We start from the raw sequence: 20,400 nt of genomic DNA, 5'->3' as shown, positions 1-20,400 counted from the left end.
GAAGCTATCTCCCTCCCTTGTTCTTGTTTTTCCCTCCAACAAACTTCCTGTTTGTCCAGCACATCAAGGCATTGCATCCGTCTGAATCAATGCACCCTGTGAGGGCAAGACTTTTCAAACTAAACAAGCCTTACCCAAATAAAACTTGTGGGGGAGTCCAGCTAACGGCTTATTGGATGTTCAACAAATGTGTTGGATAAACAGTGTTCATCTGACGTGGCAACACACAGTTGGATTGGCCTGACTTGATGGAAGAGACAGTCTGTCAGGGACGCAAGTTTGTTTCATTACAAGGGGAAAATGCTGCAACTCAAAATGGCTTCTTTCATGTACTTGTACAGTCATATAGGGATAGTGTTTCAGTGTTTTTCTAAGACGGGTTAAGCTAAGAACTCCCGCCTCGGATATTTTGTGCATTACGATGGATATTATTTGTGTTGGACACGACTGTTCTCTGAGGTACCAGGCAGTCGTGGGATTGTGGCCGAGCTTGCAGTTTCCTCACCTGTATAAACAGCATTAGGAAAGGAAGTGGGCTATTTTCTTGTAAGATCCTCGTTGAAAATGTTTGTGGTACCTCTTCTTTGATGTAATTTTAATAGACTGAGTCAAACCATTACAGCTCAAAGGTTTGGGTTTTGTTCATGTAAAATGTTTCGGAAGTTGTTAACCCAAGCTTCAACAGCTTTGTTGACTAAAATGATTAAGGCCTTGACAATAGGAGTTGGAGATTATATCATAAAATGACTGAGTATATGTTTCCTTTTCCTAGTGTGTTATACAATTGATAGATCCTCTGACTATACTTATATATGAGAGAGAGAGAGAGAGAGAGAGAGAGAGAGAGAGAGAGAGAGAGAGAGAGAGAGAGAGAGAGAGAGAGAGAGAGAGAGAGAGAGATTGATCGGGGTAACATTAGGACAAGGGATAATTAAAGCAACGTGTTGGCTTTATATTCATGTCATCTGCGAGGGGAGGCTGAAAATATCCTTTGAATATGTACAGTCCAGTGCCTTGTCTGTCAGCCCAAACAAGTGACAAAAGGCCAAAATAGATCAGCATCCTCACATTTGAGGGACCGGTGAGGTCAGTGCTCTGACCAAGTCCTTTAAACCTGCCCTGGAGAACAACAGGATGACTGATGCTATGCGAGACCTTCACATTAGACGACCATCTTTCCTGTCATTTATTGTTGTCTTGGCGGTGGTGTGCACACTAAACAATGTGGCACCGCCGGGGGGGGGGTCACACACTACAAGATTCTTCCTTTGGTCGTGACGATTCTTGATACCACGCTGTCTCGCTAAAACAAGGATGTAATGTGATAGCTGGAACTAGCTGTGGCTCAAAGCAGCTTCGTAAACATTTTCAGTCAAACATTCACACTTGCCATACAGAGTTGAAATATCTAGCCAATACATTTGGAATTGAATGACATTGTGTGTAAAGACCTTGTCAGAGATGTAACGATTTGACACTTGGGCAAGTACAAATGCATACTAATGATGGTCATGGCTCCTGCTCGAGAGTACACATTCTGGGTGATGCAATACAATGCGTCATCTCACTGGCTCCTTCTCTGGAGAGCTCTGATTGGCTATTTAAAAAAAGATATATATATTTTACCTTTATTTAACTAGGCAAATCAGTTAAGAGCAAATTCTTATTTTCAATGACAGCCTAGGAACAGTGGGTTAACTGCCTTGTTAAGGGGCAGAACGACAGCTCAGGGATTCAATCTTGCAACTTTTCGGTTACTAGTCCAACATTCTAACCACTAGGCTATCTGCTGATCACCATTCTAAAAATCTTGTCGTTGCATTTCTCACACTACAAGAGCATTGCAGATTTTGTGCCCATCCAACATGTCGAAAATATTTGGACTTCTGGAACTGCTCAAAAATGGGATCGGTCGCCCTGAGATTGCGCCCCAAGTAGGCAACGACATGGGGATTTTGTCTCCAATCTCAAAAACTTGTCTGGGACAGCTAGATTGGGGCCAAAACCGTGTAGTGTACACCCAGTTTGACAGGCTATGGTCTCAAGGCCACAAGCAACAACTATGTCTCTACTTTTCTAGAGCATTTGATTTGATTGCTTTAGCTGTACTGTATCCAAACACCTCATGGCACTCGGGGAGGCAACATGGATCATTAAACAGACCATGTCAGGACTGTGCTAGATGTCAGAGTAAGTATTCATTATTTTAAACAGCCCGGACGACCCGGAGTAAATACATTTTATTTTTAATCAAGCCTTTCTGTATGCTGACTGTTTGAAAACGCACTGCTAGAACCAGCCAAATGAAGTGAGTCAGAGAGAGAGAGAGAGAGAGAGAGAGAGAGAGAGAGAGAGAGAGAGAGAGAGAGAGAGAGAGAGAGAGAGAGAGAGAGAGTGAGTGAGACAAACAGACAGAGAGAGAGGGTTCAGTCGGTCTGGGCCAGGGGTCTAGGGGAAAAAGCTCCATCAGGCCAGGCGCTCAGTAAAGTCGATGGGTTCTGCTCTCACGCGTGTTGAGGGGAAAATTCAACACCATGAAGCTAGTGTCACATTCCAGATGGGCCTGCATGGTAAGAACCACCCCAGTCTGCGACCAATTAACTGACTCTGCATAGGGATTTGTACGGAGAACCCACTAACCTACTTTTAGCTTGAGGCCTACTTGCTGTGTACTAGGCCCCCATCTGCAATCTTTATTTTCTCTTTCCTACTCTCTCTTTTTCTTGAATATTTTGTCTCTCTCTCTCTCTTTCTTCTTTTCAAAATGTTCTCCGGGTGCAATATTTTTTCATCTCAATAAATGACTGCCATTCAATGACTGCAATTCCTTTAAAATGTCTGTCTCACTCGGGTCCCTCAACCCACTCGGAATTCTAGACGGTATGACAACATTTAACAAGGCACTTACTCCTGCAAAACACACGTGCCAAAAGCTACTTCTAGCGCTTTATGGAGGCCAAAGAGGCACCATGGTCCTGAATAGATCAAAAAGCGCATTCCACAATGAGAAGGTTGTGACATACTGTATTTCAATTATTTATAGACTTCAGCTGTAGTCCGGTTGGCTTGGACTTTTAAACGATCATGACTTAACATCCAACTTCAATGTCGGTCTGGGAGAAGAACAAGAATGACGAAGACTTGAAAAGGAGGAAAAAATGGCTGCTATATGCAGCGACCATTGGGGAAACACAAGTGCCAAACATAACTGTTTCCATTTGTCCCTATCGCTTGATCAGAAAACCATGATGGGTCGTTCCATATGAATTCAATCACTTTCTGACCGCACCCCCTTTGAATTAAACCTTCCATGCATGTTTGCCCATGGTAGAAGCAGCCAGAAAGTGACTTTTTGGAACTGAATGCCAAAACATTCTGGAGATAGAGGTGCTCAAAGTTGACCCATTTTGAATACCCAACCCCTACCATTAGACCTCCATGTCTTCATCACTGGAAAAGATAAACGGTTGAGTTTGATATCATTTGAAAGCTTACAAACAATTGTATAATATCTTAAGATTGTTTTTTATATAAATGAGCAATTATGCAATCTTTTAATCTTCAACAGCAATTATGTAAAAATGTGTAAACTCAGATTTGTCTTATTTTCACATATGTTCTAGTTTAGACCCTAATTGACATAATCTGAGGTGTTTGTGTTGTGCCTTCCATTGGTTGAGACACAGCATAACTCTTGAATACAGGGTGGGTGTCATTTCAATCATAGAAAGATAATTCATAGAATGGACCTATCCCTTTAGGTCACTGCAATTTAGCTGGTACACCATTTCAATTTCAAATGTAACTTCCAATTACAACGAAAAAGATGGCCGCCGGTCTACACACTGTCGAATGTCAACTATCTATATTTATGATTTCAATTGGTTCCCTATGGAAGATTGATAATTTAAAACAGCAGATATTCCCACTCAAATGCACATTAAGACTAGCTGTCGCCATTGGCGTCGGCTAATGGGAAACCTCATTTTTAAAAAACGCAAAATAAAAACATTCTCTGATGTGTGAACATTCAACCATCTTTGTCAATTCTACACACATTTTAGTACATTTATCAAACAAAACATGACTGACATTCAAGAGCCTGTATTCAAGAGCACGCCGAGTCTCAACCGATGGCGGGCACAACACAAACAACTCTGATGATGCAAAATAGGGTCTAAGCTACAACATAATGTATACAAAAATATGAGTTTACGTGTTTTTAGATAATTGGCTTTATAGGTAAAAAATGAAAGAAGTAACATTTGTATTTTAACTGCATTTTTGCATTAAAATACATTTTTTACATTACATTTTTTTTTGCAAAAAAATGCATTTAGCATTTTTTATAAAATACTTTGACATCTCTCTTTGTAAAGCTTTCAAATGATATCATATGGATATCTAATGGTAGGGTGGGGTATGCAACACAGGTCAAACTTTGAGAACCTCGATCTCCTGAATGTTTTGATATTCAGGTAAAAAAATTGTTACTTTCTGACCACTTCTACCGTGGGTAAACATGCATGGAAGGTTTTATTCAAATCAAAAGGGCTGAAAGTGATCAAAATCTTATGGAACCACCCTGATATCTGTGGAAATCTGCTAGAGCATCAGAGCTTCTCGCATCATAATCCTGTTTCCTATAAACGGTGAATGTCCCATGGGCCAGTGTTTTTGCGTCCTACAAGTGGTAAATGTGGGCGTGCCAGTGACAAGTACCCTAAGTGAGGACAAGGAAGTTATTTTAGCAGACCAAAGGTAAAACCAGGGTGTTTCCCCATACCACCTGACGAGAATTAGCTACAGTGGTGGCCAGGGAGTGTGTTTTGAGGATCTTTATTGTGCAGAACATTTGGCATCAGTACCGGTCTGTGGTGCTAGAAACATGCCTAAAACAATCCCTTTGTGTTGTGTTCCTTACGAAACTGTAGGATAGGGCCTACCAGTCTGATTCAGCACAAACTCATACCTCTGTCGGCCTATGGTACGCCACAACATAGGACGGCTTAAAATGGGTTCTCTTTGATCCACCATCCATTTGGACCCCGAAAGTAATGATACATGATACCCACATGGTCCATTTCCCTTTATTCAGTGACCAGTTGGCTGGGGGAGATTTTTTCCATAAACTAGTCATTTATGGACTGATATTCAAAGAAACTCGAGACCAAGTAGCTGTAGATTAGTTGTAGCCCGATGCAGCATGACAAGAGGCAGGAGTTTTTACCCGTGACCTGGCCTGGAGAAAAAAACTCTTGGTCCCGTAGAATATACAGTAAATAAGGCACAGAGTTCTTCCAGCTCAGGAAAAACTCCAGACCCTAAGCATGACTCAGTAGCCAAGCCACTGTACAAAGGGCTATATCCTGTTAACCTCCATACATCCTGTTAACCTTAATCGTAGGTCTGTGCATCTAATAAACAGCTCAGGCCTGAGGGAGGAGGGGATGTCCCTAATGAGCGGTTCGGTTGTTTGAAGTCAGGAACCTCAAACAGTGGCACCAACATCCTCAACCAGGGCCACACACCAGGGCCACAATATATCAAGGTTGAATCATACATCTACTATGAGTTGTGTTGATAAATGACATTCTATCTAAAAAAAAAAATATGCTTCAATCTGATCTGACCTACTACATAAAGGCGCTAGGCTTAGGCTATAGCAGGACAGAAAGGTCTGTATAGTCTACTTTTCTCTCCTGAGACAGTGAGAGAGGCCTGCTGCTGGTGGAGCGTAAGATGTTGGAACCACAAAGATTTTTCCTATGTGGGTGGATAGGAGGAAATGCATGAATTGGCCACTCTATGAAAACTATACTCCTGAATGTGAGTTGTAGGTAGTCATGTAAGGACAGCACAGACTGTGTCTTACTCCCCATTCTTTAATGTGAAAAAGTAAGTAGTGGGACTTGTAAAGGTCCCCGCGGGCATGCACAGATCATGCTTCCCCCATTAGGACAGAAGGAATACAAAAATATACAGAGAAGTATATGATCACTTGTACTGCTTATTCAGCTAACGATTCGAACACACCGACAGCATTTTTGCGCAAAATAGTACGCAACATCATCTGGATATGTATGCAACAAAAGTTCAACATTCACCCTGTGCTACCATTTCTGTCAAGCCGTCTACGCACACCGAACGCACTGCCAATGCCTCTGCAAACGCAATGCTGAAAAGGCAAAACGCAGCGTTTCATTGGAAATGAATGTAATTCTGGACCATTCTGGACCAAAATGCAAGACGATGTCGGTGTGTTCGATGCATAGAGTCCGCCTCTGACTGCATCACCACGCACACTACTGCCTGTTGAGTAATGACTTGAATGAGGTGAAACATGAATTTATCAAGTTAATTTGTGAGCAGCCTATAAAGATTATTTATCCCTGCCTTGTGCAAAAAAAGAGAGGTCAGACTTTACAGAAACAGCTGTAAGCGCTGGAATAGCTGATTTACATTACTCATTATTTGTAAGTGCATTAACAGTCTGCAACGTTGTAAAAACACTAAAACTTTTGTATTTTACTTGCACAGTGTAGGCTATGCTATGGACATATGTGTGTAACCAGAGACGCTTGGCATGTCTTGGGTTTATTTAGCTTATGCAGTATAATAATAAATGTGGCATTTTGATAGTAACTTACTTGTCAAGCACAAAATACAAGTCGAAAGCCCCTTGACATGTACTTTCCTCCTCTTCTTTATCTACTTGTTCTGGTTCAGCATTGACGGATGCTAAAGTGAACATAAAAAATCCAAGGAAAAGTAGGGCGAGAGACATTTTCATCAAAAACCTCGCCATTGTTCCCCACGAAAAGGTAAATTCCTCCAAAAGCTCAATCGGAAAAAGTCAATGCCGTCTCACATCCCCCAAAGTGTTTTAATTACTTGTCTAGGCAGAGATGCCCATAACAAAACAACACACGGTCAAAGCTGTCGAGATTGTTGTTGCACTCAGTTTCCAGAAATTACTGCCTCCCTCCTGGCAAATATTGGATGGGCGATGAGGGCGAGAAATACCATAAAACCTTCGGCACTTTGTTCTCCTCAAGGAAAAAATATAAAATAATTTGTTCAGAGTGATTTTACTATCCGATATAAACATATAATCCTTTCATATTCGTCTTTTTTAAATGGTAGTGTACTAGGTTTATTTTATAAACAAATACAGATGTTTCACTGCGTTAGAATAGATAATTCACAAAATGCACGTTTCCTGTCAAATTGTCAAAACGAGTTTTAGTTTAAAAAAGCAAAATGGAAACGGGCAATGCAAAGCAATGTTAAGAACTGGGAGCTTGGGACAAACTTGGCTGAAATGAACCAGGTTTCATATTTCTGCCAGGAGAGAAAAAAAATTCCACCTTGCGCCTCCCTCTCAAGAAGCTAAACTTTGGAAAACAGGCATGAAAACAGGCATGGACAACGAAGTGATGAGCTGAGCATCCACTGATGTAGTTATAGAAAAATCCCATCTGTCCTGAAAGTTATTGTAGCCCAATAACTCAACTCGGCAATACAAGTGTAATCATAATTTACGAAATCATTACGTATGCCTACTTGGTATTTATTTGATAAACAAATCTCAGTGCTATTTCCTAATTAGACATGTCATCCTAGCGTGAGCCAACCGACATAAGAGAAAGATCAGGCAAGACACACCTGACCTAAACTGGACTAGCAAAACGACAAGTGTTGCTACATATTTATGGCAAATAATTTTTTATCCTTGTCATATGAAGATAAATAATGAAGAGAAATTAGAGATAACAATGTATCGGTGCTCATCGGCCATTGGACATAAACATTACACCACAAGATGAAAATCGCTAAATCAAAATCAACAATGAGTGGTTTGGAAGGAATCAGTCACAGTGGCTGTGTGGTCCCACATCTGGGATTACGGGGCTCTTTTCCAAGTTTAAATTATTAACATTCAACATTGGCCATGCTCGGAACTGCGAAACTTGACTTCAGTGAGTTCAAGACAACTGGGATGTAATATGCCAGGGAGATACTGTAGCCAGGGTATGCCAGGTTATACTGTAGCTAAGAAAGTCATACTAAGTGTATGTTGTGTAGTAAGATGTCAGTAGCCCATGTGCCTCACCCTACCTTTTTGGTCTATTTACCCCTCTTAATTTCGCTTACTGTTCTGACTTGGTGGTGCACATTTAGCCATTAACCTGTTTTAGAGAAATGTAATCATCGAATATTGTAAGAGCTTTCCTTGTCTGTTTATATGCCCCTTTTATTTATCCTACGGTTCTGTCTTGGTGTACAGGGAGAACACTGTAAGAACTGCCCATGTTCTCAATTCTGTTGCTGTACATTTCAAAAGAGCTAAACAAATAGTTGTATTGTCTACGTCTGTCCTAGCTATTACGGATTGCCTCCTATCCCCTTGTCGTCCCCTTTATGCTATTGTTTGTACATCTCAATTGTCAGTAGAAACCACATTTGTTTAAGCAAGTCAGCCATATCAGCTATGTTTTTTTAAAGGCAGTAAATGAGACTGAATGGACTGTTGGGACAGATTTATGCACCGTTTGTCACCATTGTAGTGCAAATAATGTGTTTAGGGCTTTGTTGTATAGTGGCTTTGCTGGCATGCATCCCACATCCCACTTGCCACTGAATCTACCTCACCTGTAGTCTCGCATTACCATCCTTTCAAGGCTATTCTACCCATAGCCTAATGCATGGAAGGGCTGTGGCAAAGGTCAGTATTTTAATTGAGGGCTCTCTACCAGTGGCATCCCACCCATTAGGGCGTTAGGGGAAGCACCCCATAAAAATATATATACATTAAATAATGGATTATGTTTAAAATTCTCATTTACATTTTCCTGTTTCCAAAATATATAGTTTAAACCAAGCTGTTCAGTTACCTACTACTCTGCCCCTCAGTGACTGCCAGCAGTAGCCCCGCCTCCGTGGGCACATAGGCCATGCGAACATTGCTTGGATTGTTTCTTCGGCTCTTGGCGCCAGACCAGTAGCGGATTTAGGTATAGGCGACATGGGCAAGATGCCGCCGTGGGTGGCACGGGGCACCCGCACAAAAAAAAATCGGAATGGTGACATTTGCGCCATCCGTTTTCTATCGCTCATTTTCACATCACGTCAATGATATCATGTGGGGGACTGTGGGTCAATTAACCTTGTCGGAGTGGGCACCCTGGTTCTGGGGGGGGGGGGCATACAAGCTAGAACCGCCACTGCGCCAGACTATTTGTGCCAGACGGCTTACTTCTGCCCGTGAGACTAGCTCTGCTTTATCAGGTACAGATGGCTCTAAAGCAAAAAGCAGATTGTAATTAACTTCTAAATAAATAATCATAACAGTCATGGGAGCCTGGGACCTGATAAACCACACAACTATATCCAAAAGCAGTCAAAGGACAGGGGTCTAAAGTAGCTAGAGTTTGAAAACGTATTTCTGCCATGCTGCTCTGTTGACAACTACAACCACCTCACTCCCCCGGTATTTTGCCAATCAGCGGCCGCCACTGCTCTCTAATTTGACCACTTTGCTGTTTTGCATGCTTTTATTACAGCATATATGCCCACAATGTTATATGCACAATGGATGTATGCTTCCCTAGACAAACAAAGTTAATTTATTTGTTCAGGATAAAATCTTACTCACTGTAAGTTAGGCTAATTATACTGTTTTCAAACACAAGCAGCCATCCATTATTTTTAAGCATGAGTCTTCACTAAGTCGTAACCCTTGTTTACTTGCCCTACCAGTTAATTAGCACTTTGGAATGAAGTGCCTATAGAATTGGCATGTAATTACACAGTTAGAATGACATGCAATTGCTGGGACTGTAATGAACACATAACATGTTGATTTGCACGTTCGTATCTTCTCTCCGTTGCCTACTGGAGGTTTTCAGTGTAAATATTGAAGAGCCAAGCAGGTAGGAGCTGTGTGTCCACAGTATTTAAGCCATAGCCAGCAAGCTGATACAGGTACCACATGAGTCAGCTGTAAATCAAAGCTACGCCTCCAGAGACAAGCAAAACAAGCGTTATCAAATGAAAGTGATGACTGCAGGAAAACTGGACCTATGACATGTTTTTCTCCATAATATGTTCCAATTCTCCCGCACACAACACACATGCACGCATGCACGCACATACACACACACGCACACACACATACACATGCACACAAGCAAGCATGCACACACACACACGCACACACGCACGCACGCACGCACGCACGCACGCACATGCAGCTACACTAAAGCTACTGTTTGTGGCCTGTGATCAGCCTCAGCAGGAGTAAATCCTAATACCCCCTGCCCCTCGCTTTCCACGTGTTTATGTATAGTTATTCCCTTACTTACTGGATCCTGTTTAACTCCTTGTGTTTTGAAAATACAGGTCTTTGTGTCTGCCAAAAGCTGGCCCACTCACTGGATATCCACTCCCAGTGACCAGTATCTGTGTGCCTCTGAGGTGTTACAGCGACGTTCCTGTTAGAAATGAGCTGCGCTGCTATCTTCTGGAACGAGACAAAGGGAGTACATTGAATTGTATTGTATTGACCGTACCTCCTCTAACATAATACTAATACACTATGTTTGTGATAACAGGCCAAGTTGAAACTGGAGGAAGAAACCAGAATGGTTAAGTGTTTTTTTGAACTGAGAAACTTGCTCTGGGAAGGTAATACAATTCTAATCTGAATGAATAGTTGTGCTGAAATGTTGTTGTTTTTTGCTGCAGGGCTGAAATATAGTTTATCTCACTGGTCTGTGTAACAATGGGTGGGATTGATTCCATTTGAGGTGTTAGTGTGTTGAATTGAGAAAATCTGGTTGGATTTGTAGTTATTCCATTGTTGGGCAAAAACGTGTTTGGTGTTATATAATATAATAAGCTGCTTGGCTTTATTGATCCACTCCTAACCTCTGATCCACAACATATATACTTATTCTTGTGTTCTCAATGACTTTATTGTGTCCCACCATTGGAATTTCTGCAACCCAAATTGCCTCACATGGAAAGTCACTATGTATGGACACAACACTTCTTCCCATACACAGCAAAAAGACCCTGCATCAAATTAGAGAATGCACCCCCAACAGACAGAACAATTTGTTTGTAAAGGTCCTAAAAAATGGTACTCGAAAATACATAAGAATATCAGAGGAAAAGCAAATATGTTTCAGCATTTGATTCAATGCACCGTTTTAAACTAGTTTCAGCTTTCATGTTCTTGCGAAGCTGCTTTGACAAATCTTAGCCCCAAGGCCAAGAGCTAGGGGATCAGTAACACAAACACATTCGTAGTTTATGAACCACTTCTTTAAGAGTCACATTTCAGTATAGCATTTCTTAAATCCGTCTACAATCACAGTAGTTTTTGTAAGTAAAAACTATAAGTAAAAACCACCACAATCTTGTTCATAATCTCTCACATATTCTTGCAAAATGAGAACACTACAACAGGCTACGATAAGAAGGCTTAGGTGCAGAGGCTGGCTCCCTAGACTTGGTCAATGAAGTGCATTGAACTGTACCCTAAATACTTCGTTCCTCTGAGAACATAAGATCTTAAACCCAACTTCCTGCCAACTTCCCCGGTCAGGGAGTTCACTTCTTTGCGCCGGCGAAGTGCTTGTTGAGGATGCCCTTGGCAGTGTCCAAGGCTGCGTCGGCTGGCACAGGGATGTGAGGGGCAACCCCAGCCCCCTCCCATGCGGGGCCCTGCGTTGTATCTGAATGGGTGGTGGGGATGCTCAGGAACACTTCACTCTCGCCCACACGGAAGGTCTCAGGGGGGTGGGAGGCGCCGTTGGTGGTCTCGCCCACAATCATGGCCCGGCCATGCTTCTTCATGATGTAGACAAACTCCTCGGCGGCGCCGGCCGTGGCCCCGCTGGTCAGGATGATCAGGCTCTTCTTGGTGCCGTACCTTGCGCCTGAGAAAGAAGACGAGTCATTTTTTGTTTTTATCCCTGACGTGCTCTATTCTGCTGACAGCCCACAATTATATTCTGCTTTATCCAAATTGATAAACTCGTTATACAGTAGCCTACACATCATGAAACTGGAAAGTTCATTACCAGTGAGCTCAGACAGAGACCACAGCTCCGTAGTGGTGCCAGAGGGTCTGTCGTACAGTTTGTCCAGCAAGACCTGCTTGTCTGCATCAAAGAAGTAGGAGCAGAAGCCTGCAATGGCAGTGGTGGGTCCCCCCACATTGTTCCTGCAAAAACACATTTTCTAACTCATTCAATACGAAAAATTAAACATTTAGGAAATAAAACCTTTCCATATGGTTCAACTGTCCAAATTTACCCCAACTAAATGGTAAGCCACTCTCTAACTCTGTTAATTTTAGTGAACATAAATATGTTTCCGGTAGTTGCTATGCTCATAATTTGAGCTTTGATTTTCACTATGAAGAGATGTCCTACCTGAGATCAACAATCAGAGCATCAGTGTTAACAACTTTGTTCCACACATGCTCCACGATGATCTGGGCAATGGCCTGAACCTCTTCGAAGTCACCAAACATGTCAAAGCGCAGGTAACCAATGTTGTTCTCAAACAGATCCGTGTGGAATGAGACCTTGATCAGCTCAATAAACATCTCTGGAGATGGATTCTGAAATCAACATAAATGTCTCAAAAATATTCCCCATAATTGATATGCAATGTTATTCTATTGAAGGTCTACTGAATTCAACAGACAATTGTTTCAGGCAAATATCCATTTAAAAAAAGTTATCTTGATTGACATAAAAGTATTCTCAATAGCTAAATGTATTACATAGGCTACGATTCAACATTCATTTCTTACCATTGGTGGCAGGGCTGGGATGTTGTGGGTGGTCTTCAGGCATTTGTCTCCGGACAGTGTCATGAGGTCAGCGGAGAGTTTTGTTTCCAGCTCCACCTTTGAAGATATCAAGTTGTAGTCACCGCTCGTTGCCGCCAGCTTCTCCGCAACGTCCGCTCCGACATTCTCAAAGGCGTAGTTGTCGGCCACCAGAGCGCCAGTAGCCTCAAGAATGGCAGGGACCTCGGCACGGAGGTTAACGATCTTAATGGCAGCGGCCAGGGCATCTTCAGCATCGATCTCAACATCGGGCATCACGCCGGCGACCTCCCAGGACTTCCCTGTGATGGGGTTGACGGACTTAGCCGAGGGCACTGTGACATAGAAGTCAGTGTCCCCAACCTTGATCTTTTCGATTTTCACGGACCCGCCAGCGGTTTTCTCCCCGACAATGGTGGCCCTCTTGAGGTTCTTCAGACAATAGGCGACGTCCTCTGCAATTCCCTTGGTGTTTGCACTGGTCAGGATGATGAGAGGCTTCTTTGTTCCGTACCTCTCGCCCAGCAGTGTGGGCATAGACCACATCTCGGTGGTGGTGTTGGTGGGACGGTCGTACACACTGTCAATGTGAATCAGAGGTTCGGCATCAGTGAAATAAGACACAATGTATGGGATGCCCGACAGATCCCCGCTGCCTGTGTAGCGAAGGTCAAAGATCAGAGCGGACGTGGGCAGGATCTTGTTCCAGACCAGCTCCAGGAGGAGGGTGCCAATCTTGTCGGCCAACTCCTCCCCGATGATGTGGTCGATCCTCAGGTAGCCGATGTTGCCCTCCAGGACCTCCAGCTTAATGGAGCTCTGGAGCACACCGATGAGCTGGTCTGGGGGCAGGGGTGGCAAGGCAGGGGCCACCGCTGGGACGTAGTTGGGCTCATGGGAGATGACCAGCCGGGTGTCACTGATGGTGCTCTGGACCCCACCGGTCAGGACGGAGGCGAGAGTGTCAGGGTCGGGAATGCTGAGGATCTCTGTGTTACTGCTTGCAGCGCCAATGGCCTCCTGCATGCCAGTCAGTTTCTCCGGGGAGCAGTAGTTGTCCAGGAGAATTTTAGCCATGCTGACAATCAGGTCGGGTGCGAAAGCGCTGTGGACAGCCACATTGCTGAGGACCAGCACCGATGCCAACAAGAGGAGAGACGTTGCCATCTTGGTGGGTTTCTAGATAGCAGTAAACCACAGTAGTAGCCACTCTGCGGTGGAACGTCCGTCTGCAATGTGGTCCTTGGTCAAATGAGACCTTTTTTCCTGAAAGGTTTCTGTTAACACACACATAAGAGGATTTTCCTCACAATAAACCTTTAATCTTCTTATCTTGAGTGCTTTGGTAAGACAATAACAGGCCAACAATGTAGGTGCAACATATTGCCCAAGATATAGATGTTCAATGTATACTTGTTGCTATGCGTGTGAGGTAAGGTTTAACTAGACACAAATGTCAGTTGAGATTATGCTTGGTGGAAATATTCACATCACTGAATGTGTTACACATTTGTGCATATTTTTCATTTGATGAATAAGGCTCACTGATTGTAGATCAGCGTTAATTAAATAGATCATTGTTTTCGGAATGAATTATTATTTTGTTTCTACCTTAAAACCAGGCCTTCTGTTGGTCAGCTAGTTGATGTGAAGTGTAATGTTACCTTGAACTGTATATTTTGACAAAAGGTCCTTATACCATACTTAGGCTTATAATCTCTCACTCGTGCTGCACATGATCAATCAGCATTATACTTAGAACATAGAACTTGAAATAGTCAAGCCATCCACCCCCTCCTCTCTCTTAATGTGCCGTTGGCTGACCCTAAGCATTATGGTCTGTAAATATCACATTGAACTCGAAATAGTTCCGTCTCGGGTAATAATAACTCACAGGTTTATTCAACAGTTTATTCAACAAGTGTTGATTAGAAATGGAATAAAACTTACCCGCAAGCAATAACATTTGCCATATAGTTAGATTCAACCTACTCCACCAGTATCTAATAGATAATGGATGTTCCTCTTCTGAAGCTATATGGCCTCTATTTGGTCATGACACTTCACAATCAGTTGATATTTCATATCATTGATGCTACACAGTAGGAGAACTGAGCACAGTAGTTCACTACAGGTTTGTATGGGTAATGCTCCCTCTACTGACTGTCTGAAGACTCTTCTACGTTATGGCAATATGATGTTTCACTCGCAACATGACAAATTACATATCCCTGACAAATGACAAAAAGGACAAATAAGAAATTCATTAATAGATTCATATAGAAAGTATTTGCATTAATCGGATTAAATACATGATGATAGTATAATGAAATTAAATGAAATATTAACCCTTTCTCCTCACACATATTTAGGCCAACACAAATGTAGCCCGGGGGAGATAAAAAAAAAGAAGACATTTAGATATTCATGAAATATGAACAAGAGGATTTATTTGTACATTTCTCATACAAAAGGTCAAATTCATCGAAGGCAACTACTTTCATCCCAGACCTGCAACAGTCAAGGATCTGTTTATTAAATTAGTTTATAATCATGTCCAAAAAGAAAGCTTTCATAAGGTGCCTTAAGGATTACTAATGTGCAATCTACTATTTAAAGACTTTCAACCATATTTTGATTTTTTTTTTTACAAACTTTGGGGCGGTTATGTTATACCACAGATATGTCAGATTTCTGAAAAATAATTATAATAAATAACATTTCTGTTAGAAATCACACACGACAAAAAACATAATTCACAAATACAGGACAAACAAAGTAAACATTTACAGGAAAGTGAAACAATAACATGACCATTATTTCCCTTGATCTCGCTTTAAAACCCTAGCTGCAATGATTCTCTGTGCAACACTCAGAGCATCATTTGCCTGAGCAACAACGTGCGGCTCGACCCCGGAAACACTCCACACTTTCCCAGTAACAGCACTCAAGACCACCTGGTTAGGTATGGAGGCATACAGGATACTGTTCCCGATCTGATAGGTGGCACTGGACAGGGACCCTCCGATGGTCGGCTCCCCGATCACCGTTGCCCTGTTAAGGTCCTTCATGGTCCGCGTGAACGCCTCGGCAGCCGACCCCGTCATGTGGCTAGTGAGGATGTAGATATCCTTGGTGGAGCCGTACCTCTGACCCTGGATCTGAGGCAGGGTCATGACCTCGGTCATGGTGGTTGTGGAGCGATCAAATACGGTGTAGAGGTGCCTCAGGGGCTCAGCATCGAAGAAGTAGGTGCAGAGGAGTGGGATGGCTGTGGAGTAACCACCTGTGTTGTATCTCATGTCGATGACCATTGTGTCCGTGTTCACCAGCTTGCTCCACACCAGTTTAATCAGCTCAGGGCCGATGGCTCTCATCACTTCTATGTCTGCCATCATGTCGAACCTGAAGTAGCCCACGTTCCCGGGCATCACCTCGATCTTGAACAGCGCGTCAATGATGTAACCCACCTCCTCAGCTGTTGGGATTTTTGGCATGTCATGCAGAGACTCGGGTTCGATGTCGCAGTAGAATATGTGCAGCCGGTGGTCACCTGATGTCTCCTGGAGGTCAGCTGTCAGTTGGGATGCCAAAGACTCATAGTCCACCACCGATCGATACGAGCCCTCGGCCCATTTGATGAGCAGCACTCTGCTGACCTTGTTGGCAACCTCAGGGATGGCGTAGTGTACTTCCAGCAGCTCCCCCGTCCCCTCCACCAGTGAGCGAACCTCCCTGTGAAACTCTATGATCTCATGGGTGTGGTCAACGGCCTCCTCAGCAAGCACTATGGCGTCAGGGACCACGCCTCCACCTAGCCAGCACTCCCCGTTGTTGTCTATGATGTTTATGAAGGGGACGGTGATGACAATGTCGGTGTCTTCCACCTGGAAGGACTTGGAGTGCATCAGGGTCCCGGATGTGATTTCCCCGATGACGGTGCCACGGTGCAGAGACTGCATCAGATAAGCAAATTCCTCCCCAGCACCAGCAGTATAGTAACTAGTCAGGATGTACACTCCCCGTTTAGACCCGTAGGGTGGGCCTGGGAGGCCGGAAAGCGTGTTAAACTCAGTGGTGGTGTTCTGGATCCTGTCGTATAGGGTGAAGAAGTGGAACTGTTGTGATGGGTCTTGGAGGAAGGAGAGCAGGATGCCCATGGAAGCTGAGGACCCACCTGTGTTGTATCGCAGATCGATGATGAGGTTCTCTGTGTCTTTGAGGGGCTCCCAGATCTTTTGGGCAATCTGCTCTCCTAATTTGGCCATCACTGACACGTCTCCAAACTTGTCAAAGCGGAGATAACCAGTGTTTCCAGTTAAGATGCGTACTTTGAAGACTGTATCCACCAGGTTTGTGAGAAATGCTGGATCGTTTGGTATGTTCTCAAGTTCAAAGTCTTCCTCAATGATAACCGGGTGATCTTGGGTCAGTTTGATCACCAGACGAGGGTCCTCTGACACAGACTGCAGTTCGTAGTTGATTTTATTCGCCAGGTCCTCCTCTGAAATGACAGAAAAAAAATCGGTGGATTCCAGATGTTGAAGGAGAGCCGGTACTCTGTCTGTGAATGAGTAGTACTGCCTGATGATGTCAGAGACGCTCTGGACAGCGTTTGGAATGGCACTCCTGACAGCCAGTAGATTTTTGGCATTGGCAACAGCCTCCTTGGCATTGATATTTACAGAGGGAGATACTCCACTCACTTCCCAGCTTTGGCCTGTTATTGGGTTCACTGACCTGGCCACAGGAACTGTGATGTAGAAACCAGAATCTCCTATTCTTATCTTCTGCACTTTCACTGACCCCCCGGCTGACCTCTCTCCAACAATTATAGCCCTGTTCAAATGCTTCAGAGTGTAGGCGATTGCCTCAGCTGCACCCATAGTACGCTTACTGGTTAATACGATGAGGTCTTTTCTCTTTCCATACCTCTCTCCCATGATAGATGACATAGTCCATAGCTCCTTAGTGGTGTTGGAGGGCCGATCAAACACTGTGTCAATGTGAATGAGAGGTTCTGGGTCGGAGAAGTAGGAGATGATGAAAGGGACTCCGTCCAGCTCCCCAGCTGTGCTGTAGCGCAGATCAAAGATTAACGAGGAGGCGTGGGTGACCTTGGTCCAGATGTTTTCCTGGAGCAGCGGGCCAAGCTTGGCTGCGGTCTCCTCCCCTATAATCCGGTCGATCCTCAGGTAGCCGACATTGTTCTCAAGGAACTCCAGCTTCACAGAGTTTCTGACCAGCCGGATGAGCTGCTCCGTGGGAAGAGATGGGAGAGCGGGCGGCATCACCGGGACAAAGTTTGGCTCGAAGGACACAGTCAGCCGAGGGTCATTGAGTGCACCCTGCACGCCAGCCGTCAGCACAGATGCTAAGGTCTTGCGGTCAGATATTTTGAGGATTTCTCCGCTGTCGATGGCTTGCTGAATGGCCTCCTGCATCCCGACTAGATTCTCAGGGAAGCAGTAGTTGTCGAGGAGAATTTTTGCCATATCCAGCACCAGAGCTGGCTGGAAAGAAGCGCTGGAGTAGAGAACATGGCAAAAAAGCACCAGCAACGCTTGTGAGAACCGACTTACTGCCATTATGGTGGAGAATGTTATATTTGATCTGCGTTCATTCATTCAGAGGGACGGTCCTTTGTCAGGAGAGAATGGTGTTCACCGGCAGGTTTCGGACAACAACAACGACATAAGAGGCTTCTGTTCTCAATAAACCTTTAATCGTATTATCTGCGGTGCGTCCGCCAGACAAACACAGACACATTTTTTTCTCAAATTGGAGATGTAACATCAAAGGTATTATGAAGTAGGTATTTGGGTATGCCAGTACCTTTTCTAGTTTTACTGTATTTAATTTGTTGTATTACTGTAAAGAACGAGGCTTCTGTCGGGATGTATTTAGTTTTAGGCATCAAATCAAATCAAAAAACCTTCGCATCCCATATTCTTTATTAGAATTTCTATGAAATGCTCTACTATGTCATAGACATTTTCTTGAAAAAAAAGAGGATGAGATAGAGAAAATATATTAGAGAAGATTGTAGAGGTCAAATACTACCTGATTAGTATGAAAGCCCCCCTGTGAAACGCACAGTCAGTTATAAGGCAGTGTGGTTTGGCCAGGTGGAGATAAGGTTCAGGCTTTATGAGGTCATGTCTGGGGCGAGTGGATGAGATGATTACACAGTTTGTGTTCACGTGTGTACATGTGATACACTGCCTTGAACACGGGATTTAGGATGAAAACCAAAGATTTAGCAGAAGTGATTATAAACATGAACATGGACTACCATTAGGTTGAAAATACTCACAGTATATATTCACCATTTACATTTTTTTTACTCACTGATTTTAATGACATTTCCACTGTGTTCATTTAGGTTGGAATATAATTTAAGGTTGAGTGAGTTCAAAACGGAAATTTAAAGGCAGGCTAATACAAGCCTTACAACACTGGGAATTTTTACAACCCATAATTACGCAACCACATATAATCTAATGCTGCAGCACAGTATGTACGTTAATCTCACTTTAACTTCTAATACCCAGTCTTACATAAGCCCGTCTGGTGATTCTTTGTGACCAATCAGGACCTGGAATCTCATTTTAAGACTCCACTCCCGGTGCATTGCTCACTGCGTCATTTAAGAGGGCATGTTTGCCACTAATATGGATAGAGGGGAGGTCATCAGGGGGAGGAACTCATTTAGGCAATTGTGTTCTCGGTTAATTAGGCTAAAATCAGACGTCACGTAGTGTTTTAATGGAAAGGTGGTATATTAAGACTGGGCTTTATTTGTTTTTATTGTCAAGTGCTGATGTAAGTGTCTACATCCAGACTTTTTCATCCCCTCCTGACAAACATTAGCTTCATTAGGAGGGGACCCATCACCTCTGATTCGAATACATTGATGTGCATTGACCATAGATAGACATCAAATTCATTGTGTCTTTCCCATAATGGCTTTTGTAAGATTATTTTTCTACGAAGGGTGCATAATGCCACCTGGAGTGTGTTGTTTGAACAACTATAAAGCCAAGGTTGGCGCTTTACTGCCACCTGGAGTGTGTTGTTTGAACAACTATAAAGCCAAGGTTGGCGCTTTACTGCCACCTGGAGTGTGTTGTTTGAACAACTATAAAGCCAAAGGTTGGCGCTTTACTGCCACCTGGAGTGTGTTGTTTGAACAACTATAAAGCCAAGGTTGGCGCTTTACTGCCACCTGGAGTGTGTTGTTTGAAAAACTATAAAGCCAAGGTTGGCGCTTTACTGCCACCTGGAGTGTGTTGTTTGAACAACTATAAAGCCAAGGTTGGCGCTTTACTGCCACCTGGAGTGTGTTGTTTGAACAACTATAAAGCCAAGGTTGGCGCTTTACTGCCACCTGGAGTGTGTTGTTTGAAAAACTATAAAGCCAAGGTTGGCGCTTTACTGCCACCTGGAGTGTGTTGTTTGAACAACTATAAAGCCAAGGTTGGCGCTTTACTGCCACCTGCAGTTATGGAATGTTTGATCACGAGTATAATTCATTGGCTGATCCTTCC

General features: G+C 43.4%; 2 protein-coding genes across 2 annotated transcripts in view; both read right to left on the bottom strand.

The window, feature by feature from the left end:
• Positions 1–7,332, bottom strand: part of LOC124039990 (anthrax toxin receptor 1-like) — a 30,110-nt gene extending 22,778 nt beyond the window's left edge. Inside the window, exon 1 of the mRNA XM_046356641.1 lies at positions 6,651–7,332. Coding sequence (XP_046212597.1) covers positions 6,651–6,808 — 158 coding nt within the window. The 5' untranslated portion in view covers positions 6,809–7,332. The remainder of the gene's footprint in view (positions 1–6,650) is intronic.
• Positions 7,333–10,954: 3,622 nt separating this feature from the next.
• LOC124039989 (retinol-binding protein 3-like) lies at positions 10,955–18,679 on the bottom strand. Its single transcript, XM_046356640.1, has 5 exons — positions 15,781–18,679; positions 12,833–13,147; positions 12,447–12,637; positions 12,093–12,235; positions 10,955–11,948 (listed from the first exon to the last, which is right to left on the bottom strand). Exons 1-5 carry the CDS (start codon positions 18,475–18,477, stop codon positions 11,620–11,622), a joined length of 3,675 nt encoding a protein of 1,224 aa, XP_046212596.1. The 5' UTR covers positions 18,478–18,679; the 3' UTR covers positions 10,955–11,619.
• Between the last annotated feature and the right edge of the window lie 1,721 nt (positions 18,680–20,400).

The sequence above is a fragment of the Oncorhynchus gorbuscha genome, linkage group LG07 (assembly GCF_021184085.1).
Source record: "Oncorhynchus gorbuscha isolate QuinsamMale2020 ecotype Even-year linkage group LG07, OgorEven_v1.0, whole genome shotgun sequence".
NCBI classification, from domain to species: domain Eukaryota; kingdom Metazoa; phylum Chordata; class Actinopteri; order Salmoniformes; family Salmonidae; genus Oncorhynchus; species Oncorhynchus gorbuscha.
The sequence above is the reverse complement of the archived record's forward strand: the minus strand, read 5'-3'. Positions and strand labels throughout refer to the sequence as shown.

Coding starts and splice junctions, on each gene's coding strand:
- LOC124039989 (XM_046356640.1), bottom strand. CDS start 18,477: ATGAATGAACGCAGATCAAATATAACATTCTCCACCATAATGGCAGTA. Junction 13,148..15,780: donor TGAGTGCTGTTACTGGGAAA/GTGTGGAGTGTT, acceptor ATCACAGGGAAG/TCCTGGGAGGTCGCCGGCGT. Junction 11,949..12,092: donor GTCTCTGTCTGAGCTCACTG/GTAATGAACTTT, acceptor CTTCTTTCTCAG/GCGCAAGGTACGGCACCAAG.